The 14298-nt window shown below is 26.3% G+C and overlaps 1 protein-coding gene across 1 annotated transcript; it reads right to left on the reverse strand.

Moving 5' to 3' along the window:
* Positions 1 to 624: 624 nt before the first annotated feature.
* Positions 625 to 13709, reverse strand: LOC100211993 (synaptotagmin-14). The gene is made up of 6 exons (XM_065806143.1): positions 13493 to 13709; positions 12802 to 12924; positions 11936 to 12657; positions 1876 to 2062; positions 1152 to 1524; positions 625 to 911 (listed from the first exon to the last, which is right to left on the reverse strand). The coding sequence occupies exons 1-5, from the start codon at positions 13500 to 13502 to the stop codon at positions 1211 to 1213; spliced, it is 1356 nt and encodes a 451-aa protein (XP_065662215.1). The 5' UTR covers positions 13503 to 13709; the 3' UTR covers positions 625 to 911; positions 1152 to 1210.
* Positions 13710 to 14298: the final 589 nt, after the last annotated feature.

Consider the following 14298-nt stretch of genomic DNA (forward strand, 5'->3'; position numbering starts at 1 on the left):
GCAAAACAAAATGTTTGAATTGAATAAATTAAATTTGAAGTTAATCCGACTTAATTTGGCCACTACTTATGAGTAAGAAAAAAAAATGAATTTATTATTATTTTTATAAATCTGCAATCAGAAAAAACTTTAATAATGTCAGAAAAATCAGAAAATTCTTTAATCAGAAAAATCTTAAATCAGAAAAAAATCTTAAATCAGAAAAAACTTTAATAATAGTCTTTTTTCAGTTGGAAAGTTAAAAATACGGGTTAACAAGATATATTTGACGTATCTTAAATTTGATAAAATTGTTGATAATTTGTTGAAAATAGTTGATAATTGGTTTTTTAAAAGGTTATTACCCCCGTCCTTAAACCTGCTAAGCGTAAATATTTTTCACCATTATTAATTTTTTTAAATAACCAAAGTTTTCTCGTCTGACTTCCCGAAGTTCACGTGAAAAATGTCAGACGAATTATCGTCTAGATATCAGGTTGTGTATATCTCTGCCTATTCTGAGCCTGTATAGTGTTTCAAAATATCCCATCTGTATTTAAGTTTTAAATTAGTTGTTTTGGAAATTCAATAAAAGTCTATAAAGAGTAAATGATCATCAAAGGAACGAAAAATTGAGCAAACAGCTTTTAATTATCAAAAATGAATTTATTTGATGATAATTATAACAAAAAGCATTGATGAAAATATAATACAAGACAGAAATAAGTCGTAATACAAAATTAAAAAAATGATAAATGATACAAGCAAAATTATATAAAAGTAAAAAAATGTATCAAATTATATTTACAAATTGTTAATTGTTTATAAGAAATGTTATCACGTTGAATTTTTTTTGAAATAATAGAATCGCAAAGCAGGGTTGCCAAAACGAATTGACAAGGAATTTAACAAAGATGAACTCCAGTATTGTTCTAAAAACAGAAGAAACTTTTTGCACAATTTTTGTTCAATGACATAAAAATTTATTGATAAATATATTGAAATTAGGCAATAAAAATTTTTAGTTAAATATAAAAATTTGATAAAAATTATTTGACAAAAATTTGTTGTTAAATATATTAAAACTAGGCAAATAATAGAAATTAAAGTTAATAAAAAATGAAAGAAATTAAGTAATTTTAGAAATTCTGCTTTATTTAAAAAAATATTACCTTTTGTCGTTTTGAAAAATTGAGAAACCCGATATTTTAGCCAGGTTACAAAAAGGATGCTAAGGCATTAGTAACATTTGCCAACGACAAGCATCGCTATCAGGATTTTTAACCATTTCATTCCAGTGCAGAGACTCGTTTGTTCCCGAGGTATTTTTTCCAAAAGCAAACCACCCAATAATTTCACCTCTTTTCTTTTTTCTTGCATCTAAAACAGTAAACATCATAGTTGCTTCTTTTAAATCTATCGTTGACATTGGGTACACAAATGTTTCGTTAAATTCAGGATCACTTGCTGGAGGATGTATTATTGTTTTACTCTTTCCAATCTGCTTTCCGTCACCAGCAACACATTTAACTTTTATAAAGACAGCTAAAAAGTTTGTTAAACATAACAATATAACAAACAATAATATTACCAAAAGTTTACTAATAAAAAGAATAAATGGCAAAGAAAATAACTAACAAACAAGATTTTTTCTAAAAAAAAAAAAAAATTGCTTACATAAGCACAGGTTATTTATGTTACATCTATAGTATACTAACAAACAAAGAATATAATTAACAAAAAAAGTAATAAGAAAAGAAGATAAACAAAAATAAAAAAGAAAGTTTAAAATTTATGTAAACTTATTATAATAATATTACTAATAAACATTATTATAAATTATTTTAATTAAAATATTTAAGCATTAAATACAAAAATATTACACAAACGACTAACATGGATTAACAACCATGGTACTTGTTTTAAAGTTTGCTCCCTTGATAATTTCCACATACAGCCTTCCCGTTAAATCTTTGTAATGTAAATTTACCATTAGTTCAGGCATGTTTATCGGTTCTTCATAAGTTAAAACACTCTCCGAACTCTCAATTTTCTTGATAGGTTCCGTGAATTCATCTTCTGTCTATGAAAATTTATTTTTGTTTTTTAAACTTGCAAGTACATGAAAATGCTTGCGTAGATCATAAAAAAGGAAAAAACGATAATGAAAACGGCTATAAAAATAGCATATATGCAAATAAACTGAGATGTTAACTAATGAGCTTCTCTACCTATTTCCTTATTTGCGTTACCAGATATGACTGTGTAATGATGTTTTTTATTGTTTGTATTTTATTTCAAATAAAGTTTGTATTATTATCTGAATTAGAAAAGAAGGGGACGAGGACGGGGAAGGGGAAGAGAACGTATGCGTTCATTAAAAAGTTTGCAGCTCATAAGCACTCAAATAAAAAACAGAAGCTATATTTAAACATTGCAAGTAGTCTGAACCCTTAAATAAGTTAGAATGCAAAAATCAATGGAAGTAAAATATTTCAATAAATATTTTAACAGACACAATGTTCAAACTTTTTAAGGCTATTTTTGTCTAGCTTTTATGTAACTTTTCTTTTAACTATAATAAACATATTATAGAGACTTTCATTATAAAACAAAAATAAAAGTTTTATATATAACAATATTTTTGCAATAGTTTTATATAATCAATTATTCTTTTTGTAATAATAATAAAAATAATAATAAATTTTAAGGAATTTTCACAAAAACTAACAATACAAACATGTCATCTGGAATAAGATTACAAATACCTTGTTGTCAGAACCTTAATAAGTGTTGACAAGCTTTCAACAAAAAATATATAATATTAAAAAAGTAATAAAATACAATAAACTTTTATAAAGTTTCAACGACTGCTTATCAAATAAACGGTGTATGCGGTAAATAATATGCGGTAATATGCGGTAGTGTTGTAGTGGTAGAGCGCTCGCTTCACAAGCGAGAGGTTCGGAGTTCGATTCCCACCACGTCCCTGGTAGTACCGCGCTCAACTTGTTTCTCCGCGCAGCGGCCATGTTCGTCAAGGCTCGTGTTTCGGAGTTATAGAGTTGGGAGAGGGTTAAAACCACAAGTAGCCTCCTCATCTGTAGTGGTCCTTTTGGCCTTGGGGAGGTGAATTACAAAAAAAAAAAAAAACATTTAACTAAAAAAAAACTAAAAAAACTTTCTCAGTACTTAATATACATCTAAAACAATAAAGCACATTTAAAATAAATATAAATTTTATGTAAATTTAGATAAATATATAAAATAACACCAAAAATTCAAACAAGGTAAATAAAGATACGTTTATGAGTTTTATCTTTTTAATAACACCACAATATATTATCTAATGAAAGAATTTTTTTAATAAGTGAAAAATTAAATAAAAATGTTTTGTAGCGCAATTTAGAATAGAAATTAGAACAGAATAGAAAAATTAAATCAAACTTTATAGCCCCAGTTTAAAGATCTCCGCAAAGTAGATACGTAGATTTTCATAGTGTTAAGTAGATAAGTAGATTTTCATAGTACAAAGTAGATTAGTGGTCGTCCATATATTACGTCACCCTTTAGAAGGGGTGGGGGGAAAGGTTGGTAATTTTGTGATGACTCATACAAAACTTGCTTCTAAAGTGTTACTGTTTTGTGAAGAGGGAGGGGTGGGGGTGGGGAGAGTTCAAAAACGGTCAAAAATTGCGTGACGTAATTTATGGACGAACCCTAAGTAGATTTTTATAGTGTAATTTTAAAGCGCTTGTATAGTTTTAAAAGTTTGTATAAAGGTTTGTTCAAAGTTTCTATAGAAGTAAGTATTGTCAGTAAAATATAATAAATAAAACTTAATTTTTGTAAAATAAATTTTTACTTAATTATCCAAACAATGTTTTATATTATCACAAAGATCGTAAAAACCTTTCTTAGTGATTCAGGTATATAACATTTAGGCATGAAGCTTCAAAAAACTACATTGGTGATTGGAGCTTGAGAAAAAAAAACTTGCGCTCCTGTTTTAGTTATTAAGAGAATAACTATTATTCATTATTTCATAATTTATCTGAAAATATTCGCGTGGAATGTCTGTGTAAAATTTCTACTTTTCTAAAATAAGAGGTTGTAAACTTTATGGTCCTAACCATATTAAAATGTTATAAAATGAAATTTGATTTCAATCAACGAATATATATTTAGAATAGTATAAAAATAGTATAAAACTCAGTAAATTATTGCTCACACCTTTAAGTTTGGGAAAAGTGAAAGCGGAGGAAGGGCACAAGCTTTGGGTTGATTTGATCCCAGGCTCTAATCACTGCAATAAAAAAATCTAAAAGTTAAAATTGTGGCGTATCTGATAATTACGTATTTTAAACACCAAAAACCTGCTTGTTACAAAAAATTGAGTTAAAAAATGGATTTTATTTGTAGCTTTATTAAATTTATAAAAAGGTTTTTTAAATAAATATGTTTAGAAACGATATTTTTATATTATCAATTTAAAAAATAATAAAGTTTTACAGTTTTAGGATTTAGCATTTTTTATTTTCTTAACAACAACTTTAGGTTAAAAACAAAACAATTTGTTATTGACACGTTCGTGTTCTTGTGGTAACAATGTGGTGAACGAAGAACAACTTTTTTATTTGTGGTGCAGAAAACCTTCGTTGCTCGAACTAGACTGAGAAACGAAAGCCCATAGAAAAATTTGAAGTGTTTATGGAAAAAGATTGATGAAGCGCAATTAGTTATACAAACAAAGAAAATACGAACAAATGTTGTAAATATTTTTGATGAACAATAACTTCATCAAACATATTCACAAATTGTAGTCTAAAATAAATCATCGTTAAAGTACAGTTAAAAATATAGACTTCAAACGAAAGTTAAACATAAAATAAACTAATATAAAATTTGATTATTTTATCGTTAAAAACTAAAAACTTACACGATGCAAATTAATAACAAAAAATGCAAGAATAAAAAGGAGAAAAAAAAGGCGAATTAGAAAATGGAAGTATGAAAAATACTTGTGTCCGAAAACTAAATATCCTAAAGTAGCGACAAAAAGGAACTTCTTCTCAGGGATATGATTGTGTCACTTGTTTTGAAAAGGTTATCACAAATCTCTTGAATTATTTATATAATTATATTAGTCGGAAATAGGCTTGGCAAAAACCGAAAAATTTCAAAAAACCGGTTTTTGGTTTTTTTAAATTGTAAAACCTGGTAACCGGGTAACCGTTTAACACCGTTTTTTTTATGAAAAAATCGAATTTTTATTTGTGTATAAATCCAATGTAACTTACTGAATTTATATATTGGAATTAGTTCTATAAACAGAAAAGAAAACAAAAAAAGCTTAAGAGAACAAAGTTTAGCAAAATCATTTTTTTTTTTAATATTAAAATCACAGTTTAAAGCTCTGCTAATAGCAAACATTATGATAAAGTAATTGTTACTTAAAAATCAGGGTTTTTTAATAAAATCTATTAAAATTCTATTAAACAACTTTAACTCAATAACCTACTTTTTATTTTTATACTATTTATAACTGAATATACTATTCTATTAACTGAAAATTATGCATGTGATATGTTTACAAAAGTTTAATGTAAAAATAAACTCGAATTTATAATATCCAAAGTAATACAAAACCAAAGTTACAACAAAATTTTTTTGAGAACAAATTTGATTTTGTTGTTTAATTGTTTGAGATTGTTATTTAACAATCTCAAAATTAAAAAGTTAAACAACTATAACAAAAAGTTAAACAACAAAAATGTCAACAACAACAACAAAAAAAAGTTGACAAGTTAGTGGTCTTATTTTTTCTAAATTGTTTTGATTATTATATTTATTTTGAAATTTAAGTATTGTTGAAAGATTCTGTAAGAATGTAATCTCTATCAGTATGTAATTTATTTATGTTTGGTCGAAAATATTTTAAAATAAGTAAAACTAAATGCAATATCAAAATGTTTTTTAAAGTTATATATATATTTTCACGATATTTGTGCTTTGTACGTTACCAGTGGGTGTTGATGACCTTATTATTTTCAGGATTTTACCATTAAAAGCACCAATTCGTGTTGATGAACGTATTGGTTTCAAGATTTTACCAATAAAACCACCAGTAGGTGTTAATGAACGCATTGTTTTCAAGATTTTACTATTTCGTATCTGTGCTTATTTTACCTCTGATTTTTCTTTACAAAAGAAAAAGCGAGTTAAAAATGTCTTTTATTTTAAAAGCTTTAACAAATTTACAAAGAGGTTTTATAGATAAATATAATATTAAAAATACAATATATTTATATTTACAATTAAAAAATAAAAAAAATATAACTTCTTAGTCTTAGTTTTTAGCATTTTTTTCTTTTCAAAAACTTTATCTAAAAAAGCAAACAAAATTGTAATTGACACGTTCGCGGTCTTGATTTTGAGGGGGTACCAAAGAGTATATTTACATTGTCTTGAGACAAAGAACAGTTTAGTTACAAAATATTAAATAATTAATTTTAATATACAATAGCCAAACTGGTTACACAATATTTAAAATAAATAAAATACCACATTTAACCAAAAGTTTAGAAAAAAAAAATTTTCTGTTAATTTTGTTTGTCTCGTCCTTGTTTATTTTTGTGGAAAATTTCAATGTCTTGTACGGTTCATCAGTTTCACCAGTCGTCAAGGTCGGGTTCATCTTCTTCATCAATCCCCAGACAGTAAGCCTGAATAAATGTTTAAAAAGGTTTTATATAGTAAAACATTTAAGACTGGTTTTTTATCTTATTTATTTCACTATCATTTTAGATTCCCTAATAAAAAAACTAAAATGTTTTCTATTAAACTTGTATAATTAATAAATATTTTAAAAATATTTTAATTTGAACTAAAGTTTTAAATTACTCTGCTAAGTTAAATTAAAGTCTGTTCCCAACAAAAAAAGTTTTTATGAATCACATATTTTATGAATTTATTACTTAACATTTTATGCGTGAATATAGTTTTGCATTCGCATTTTGTGTGACTTTAAGTGGTATAAGTATTATAGCCACATGCGGATCACATTAACGCATTTATTTTTTTTAATGAAAGTAGTTTTTATAATTTGTTTTTTTAGTTTCATGCTACATTTGATTATATGATAATATATAATTGTCAAATATAGCTGTAATGTAATGTAATTTATGCAGACCTTACAAATTAATTTATACAAATTTTAAAAAGAAAATTGTTGCTTGGAGTTTTTATCGATTTTGTTATTGTGCACATATCAAAAACATAATTTTTATTAGAAACAGTTTTAATTTCTTATTCAATTTTTTTATTTTAGGATTGCCCTATAATTACATAACAATTATTCTACTTTTTTGCAGTCATATTTTCAATTTTTTAACTTTTTGAATTATATATTAACTCTAATATAACTATAATAACTATAAATTATATATTAACTAATGAATTATATTAACTATATATTAAAAGAATTAAATGAATATGAAAATGAATTAAAAGAAGTGTTGCCATTGGACTGACTCAATTTAAATTGTTTAAAAAAATATTTAAAACGTCACAGTTTGTCAATTATCTAATATCAATCAAATATCTAAAAACAAGCAATATTAAATCCTAAAGTTTGTTTTGAGTTTTTTTTTGTTTTTTTTTAAACATCTTTGCTTCCTACAAGGCACAAGGCTGCAAGCAACCACTAATTAGAGTTGGAAGTTACTGGAAGAGAAAAGATGAAGGTTGTAAAGCAAGATAACGATTGACTGACGACTTAAAGGATTGCAAGTTATATGAATCAGGAAAGCTAGATGAAGGAAGCGAATTCCAAAGAACTGATGTTCGAGGAAAAAAACTCGACGAATAAGAGTTTTTGGAGCACTTAGGAACAGTTACAGAAAAAAGGTGAGACCTAATTAAATGACGAGTAATACGAGAATGAATTCTGGTAGATGGCACAAGAGACGCTTGCTCTTTAGAGCAGTGTCCATAACAGTATTTGTAGAAAAGAAAAAGAGAAGCAACATTACAACGATGTGATAATGGTTGGAGGTTGGCTGCAAGAGCAGGTCCAACTATGATATAAATGCAATTTATTTTCAACCAAATGTTTTTCCAGAAACTTCCGAACACTTACATTTTGTAATTTATATATAAAAAAGAATAAACAAGGAATGTTTTTTCAAAGTTTTAGCGCGCAATCGGAATTTGTCTCACCTTTACCAAATTTTATGTAATTAATTTTTTCAAAGTTTTCCGCGTGGTTTTGGTTGAATACGCAATGCTGCTGTTTGGTTGATACGCAATGCTGCTGATCACTTCTTTGTCAAAGAAAATTGAGATTTTTGAGCAAATGGCTTATTCAAACTAATTCAAGTTGCAAATAAAAAATAGTTGGAATAATTTGAAACACAAACATCATTTGATCAAAAAACTGAAAAAGTGGCCACAAAATTTTTTACATTTTTGAACTCTCTTGATTTATGTAAACAACAATCAGAACTGATGAACCATGAATATTGGTTCCTTTTTGAATCAATTTTAACTGTTTAATACTCTTTATTTTTGATGACAACGGGTTCAATAATATGATTTTTTTTTTTATAAAAAAGATGATAAAAGTTTCTCTCACTCAAAACATAATAAATATAACTTTCAAAAATAAAGTTTCTAGCTTTAAGATGGCAGATGAGTTGAATATGTTAAGATTGCACAAACTACAAAACCAAGCTTAATGTACAACAAATGACTTAGTCACTGATTCAGATAAAAATCAAAATTCTTATATTAAATCGGGTAATTTCAAAATTAACTGCTCTTACTTTTATGACAAAGAAATAACAGAATTTCTGGAGTAGGAAATGATAATGAAATAACAGAATTCTGGAGTAGCCATTGTTGTTTATCTTATTAACAAGAAGCTTTAAAAAAAACTTTGAAAATTTATGCAGCATTAAAAAGGGGACCTCAGATATTTTTAAAAAATCTAACCAGAAAAATCTATAGTATTAGGAAATAAAATGGTTAAAATTTTTTGTTCCTTTTTGTGAAAGCTTTTGTCAAATATTTTATTTTTGTGTGTTTTACTACAGTTTTTAATAAAGTGTAGGTTGTGTAAAGTAAAATGAAAAAAATGAAAACAAGACTCGACCTGATCTTTACCTTTCACTAATTTTATATACAACAGTTATAATAAATTTTGCATAAATCTAAGATTTTTTGACACAAGAATATCAAGTTACATGTTTTTTTTTTTATAAGCATATGAGATTTTTGAAACAGGCTCGGGTATGCCTAAGCAAAAAATTAAAAGAGGCTCAAAAATATGTTTAAGCATATTTCTAATAAAATATGCTTATTTCTATACTTTCTAAAAGTGTGCGCGTTACTAAAGGTATAAGAAAACTTTGCTCTGTATTTTCTTTGGTTTTAATGTAGCTGAATTAATATTGTAGTATAATGATAAAAAATAAAACATATATACTATATACAAATGTTATCAATGAAATCAAAGATATGAACTTCGCATTCCTTCTCGCCCTGACCAATAAAGGTGTCATCTGGAAGAATTTTGTTGGCATCTTCATTTATAGCATCATCTGCCTCCACCGGTTGAATATCACCCTGATTTCCTATGGGTTGATCACTGCCAGGATCAATGATGAATGGTGGAGGCACTTTGTAACTATCAAAGTATAATTTAAATTTTTATGAAACCAAACGCTGCCAATGTAGGCTGCTTTCTCTTTATTCTTTTTGACATTATTATAACTATTTTTAACAGTATCTGAAAATAAGATTTAAAGGATTGCAAGAAATAAAATAAACATTTTGAATATGTTATTAAATAAGCTACACATTAAAAGCGAGAGAGAAGAAAAAAAGAGAAAGAAATAAAACACCTCAGAGCGACTCTTAAACTTTATGTTTTTCTGTTCAAGTATTGAGGTTTAGGTTTTGCAACACAATGGCTTTATTACTTCATAAAGTCGTTGCATTGCAAAACATAAACTTTGATTTTTGTTGTTTTAGTTGGTTTAAATTTAGAAATATATATATTTATAATTTTTAATTAAATAAAATTTAAATCATTTAAATGGTTTATCGAGGCTCAGGAATATGCTTAAATTTGCTTATTTTTTTTCCAAATCTGAGTCTCCATATGCTTATAAGCATTATGCTTATAAAAAAAAACATGTATTACAAATTCATCCTACATTGTTTCTATTATATGTTAATGATTTAACTGCTATAACTAATAATCTGGATTGTCGTATAAAACTTTATGCAGATGATATAAAGTTATATGGTTCATAACGTGACATGGATAAGCCAGGATTTAGTAGTTGCTCTAAATAGACTCGTAATATGGACAGATATGTGGCAACTAAAAATTGCTAGTGTTTTTCACTTAGAATAGCTTGAAAATGTCCAACAAAAATTTCCTAAGAAAATTAGGAACCTTACTAAGATTCCTAATTTTCTTAGGAAATTTAAAATTTTCTAATTATGTTATATTATTTCTAACTAAATTTTCTATTATGGTAGGACAAATTTCTAAGGTTACTTTAGAAATTTGTCCTACCATAATAGACTACAGCTGCTTGGTTTGGAATCGCTTGAAGTTCGGCGCCTTAAAATTGACTTAGTAACGTGTTTTAAAATTTTCCATAAACTTAATTGTACAGAACAATCTTTGTTCTTTGAGATTGACAACAATAGCCACACCTGGGGTCATATTTATAAAATACGCAAACAATTTTGTCGCTTGGATTTAAGAAAATATAGTTTTTCTTTCCGAGTTGCTGACATGTGGAACAATATGATCTTGGATGCTGTGAACGCAAAAAATATTTTATCATTTAAAAATAAGATTAACTCTTTTGACTTATTTATTTACTTTGATTTATTTACTTTGACTATTTATTCTAAAAGGAACAACTATTTGTTTCTTTATAATATTGTTTTTTTATAATATTTATAATTTTATAATTTTGTTATTGGTTTTGTAGTGGTGCATTTTTTTGAATATATTTATAGACATGCTGTTAGTGCCCATCTTTGTATGGGCCTTCGTGTCCTTTAGAACATGTATTTGAAGAGTCTAAAAAATATCTATCTATCTATTGTAAACTTGTTCGAGGCATTTTCACAAAAAATTTAACAATATTTAACAAAATGAACAACAATGATGAATTAAAAAGTTGCACCAAGTTGCACCGCAACCACATTTTTTATTCTTTCTTGGTGTTTTACTATAATTCAAGATAAATGAAGTTTGCTATTGCTGCCAAATGCTCATTAACACAGCATTTCAACTTCTGTCTTTGAATTAGGTGCATGGAGTTTCTACTTAAATTAAAAATTAACGGCGATTAGTGTAGCCATATGCTCGTTTGGTCAATAACACGATAAAAATTTGATACAAAAATTCAATTTTGGTGATCCTTGATACAACAAGTTTTTCAAATATAAAACTAAATGTATAAAATTATTTCACCAAATAGCTTATACAATACTCGAATATTTCTTAAAACATTAAAGTAAATCTAGAAACGTCTATAATACTATTTATAGGAAAGTTATATGTACAATGCACATTGTGCATAGTTTTAAAAATCTGCTTGGCTAAAATATTAAATATTACAATAAATATATAATAATACAAATAAATATACAATAAATTTTATTGTTGACTTTTTGCCTGTGTTCATATTATTCTGATAGCATAATGGGTAAAGTATATAATTATAACTGAATGAAAATTATTATAAATGTATTAATCTTATTCCGTTCTTATCTTAAAGTTGAAGTTTTATTTGTAATTTTTGTTTATATTATTTTCTTTATTTTTTTATTTTATTATAATACTTATTTTTATTATAATACTTATTTTGAATAAATAAATGAACGGAAAAAATAAAAAAATAAGAAAAATTAAAAAGTGACTCACCACTAATCCTTTAGGTCTTAGATATTTCCAAACTTGTTCATCGGATAAAGGACTAACTAGATCTAGTTGAGCTAATGGAAGTTTAACTTCACCAATCAGACGTCTGCTGAATCTCTGAGTACCATAGACTCTTAAACGGATTCCACAAGTTTCTATTTTGTCTTTTGTCATATGAATAAACGAAAATGTCTCGTTAAATACGCCTTTTGATACAGCAATTGGTTTGGTTCTCTGCCTTTGTTTTCTTATTGGAAGAACGCACAGATGAATAGCAATCATATCAGACCCTCCTCGTTCAACTTCAGGCATGTCTTGAACTCTAATAACAGTTAAATTAACTTTGTTAGCGGCAGGCATATATGTAAACTGTATAAGAACTTTTCCTGCTACGCACAAAGGCGGTTCCTCAACTTCTCTAGCATCCGTTGAAGTTTGATTATTTTCTTGAGATCGGGGAGTTAATGATGGAGTTTGTCTAGGACTTGATGAGGGAAAAGCGGAAGTCATCGGTGTTTGTGGTAGTATATCTTCAAAGGCACGAACGGTTTTTCGATTTGCAAGATACTGATTAATTGCATCTTTTAACGGATTTTCTTCTTTTTCTGCATTTCCAGTAGTCTCTTCTTGATTTTGACTTGTATCGGTCATGTCTATAGAAGGTTCTACAGTAGCAGAAGGATTTGACGGAACCGTAGTTTCTTCTAATAAAGGTTGTCCTTCTTCTAAGAATAAATATATTTTTTACGTCGTTATTTTTTAGTTTTCTAAAACAATTTACAAAAAAACTTTCAATTCTAAAATTGTAATAGCATAAGAAACTTTGATTCTAAATTTCCTTTTTTAAACAAAGAAATTTGTTGACGTACCTTCCCCCCCTGTTCCACCATTGATAGGGCATAATAGATTTTTTCGTAACAGGAGATAAACTATTGCCAGAACGATCAGGAGAACCAATAATGAACTCAAAAATATTAAAGCCGGGAGAGGAACTAAAAATGAATATAAATAAGCATAAATGTAACTCTTGTTCAACAATTAGAATGAATTTCTACCAAACTATTTGACACTTGCTCAACAGTATTGATTTTTGCTTAACTTTTAGTCTCATGTTTAACTATTACTTGGACAATCCTTAAGTATTAAATTCTTTTTAGACTATTATTATAACTATTATAACTATTATGGAGTCTTGTTAAACTTACAACTTTTGCTTTTATAGATTTTTGTGCATCTTTTTTAAGACTAATTAGATCATTTACCACTTCACTAAAATCATATATATATATATATATATATATATATATATATATATATATATATATATATATATATATATATATATATATATATATATATATATATATATATATATATATATATATATATATATATATATATATATATATATATATATACGTATATATATATATATATATATACGTATATATATATATATATATATATATATATATATATATATATATATACGTATATATATAAGCAAAAAGTTTAATCGTTTGTTTAAAAGTTACATTATTTAACTATAAATTAACTTACATAGGGACATATCGAGTCATTTTTAGCGGTCTTGTATCATAAACTTCTAACAACCAAAGAATTACAAAAGAAGCCAAAACAATTTTTTTTGTCAAGCAATATCTAAGAACTATATATTTATTTATAAAAATTAAAAAAACTAATGTTTATTTTTTTATTTATTTGATATTGTTTTCAAGGATTTCTTCTTCCTCCATATTTGCTAGCTAATGCAGATTCGTTGATGCGTAAAATAAATTCGGGGTGAAAACTAAGCTCTTATGCTGAATATTTCATTTGAATGCCAGTAAAATTTCAACCAAAAAGAATGAACATAATTTAAAGGATTTTTGCAAATTATGCATAATATTTTTCAAACAGGTTAAACACTGTTTTTTAAATGTTTTATTCTCTCTCTTTTTTTTTTTTTCTTTTTGAATTTATTTTTTAAAGCAAAACTCTTTTAAAAGTTCAAATTCAAAACAGTCTTCTTCTTTCTTTTTTTTCTCTTGATTTGTTTATTTGTGCTTTTTACGTTTTTAAGTATCATTCTATAAACTAATCCGTGTGACACCTAACTAACTTTTTTAAATTTATTTTTTTAATTACGATGATGATTTTGTAATGTATTTATGTACGATGATGATTTTGTAATGTATTTATATAATTATTATGTATTAATGTAATTGTATGACTTTGAATAAAAATCTAGGGATTCCATGAGTTTTTACATAACCAAATGAAATTCCATGACGTTTCCATGATTTATATCATTTCCATAACCCGTGACCACCCTAAATTGGCTTTCTTATAGATAACTTTGAATG

This window comes from Hydra vulgaris, chromosome 09, assembly GCF_038396675.1.
Source record: "Hydra vulgaris chromosome 09, alternate assembly HydraT2T_AEP".
NCBI lineage: Eukaryota > Metazoa > Cnidaria > Hydrozoa > Anthoathecata > Hydridae > Hydra > Hydra vulgaris.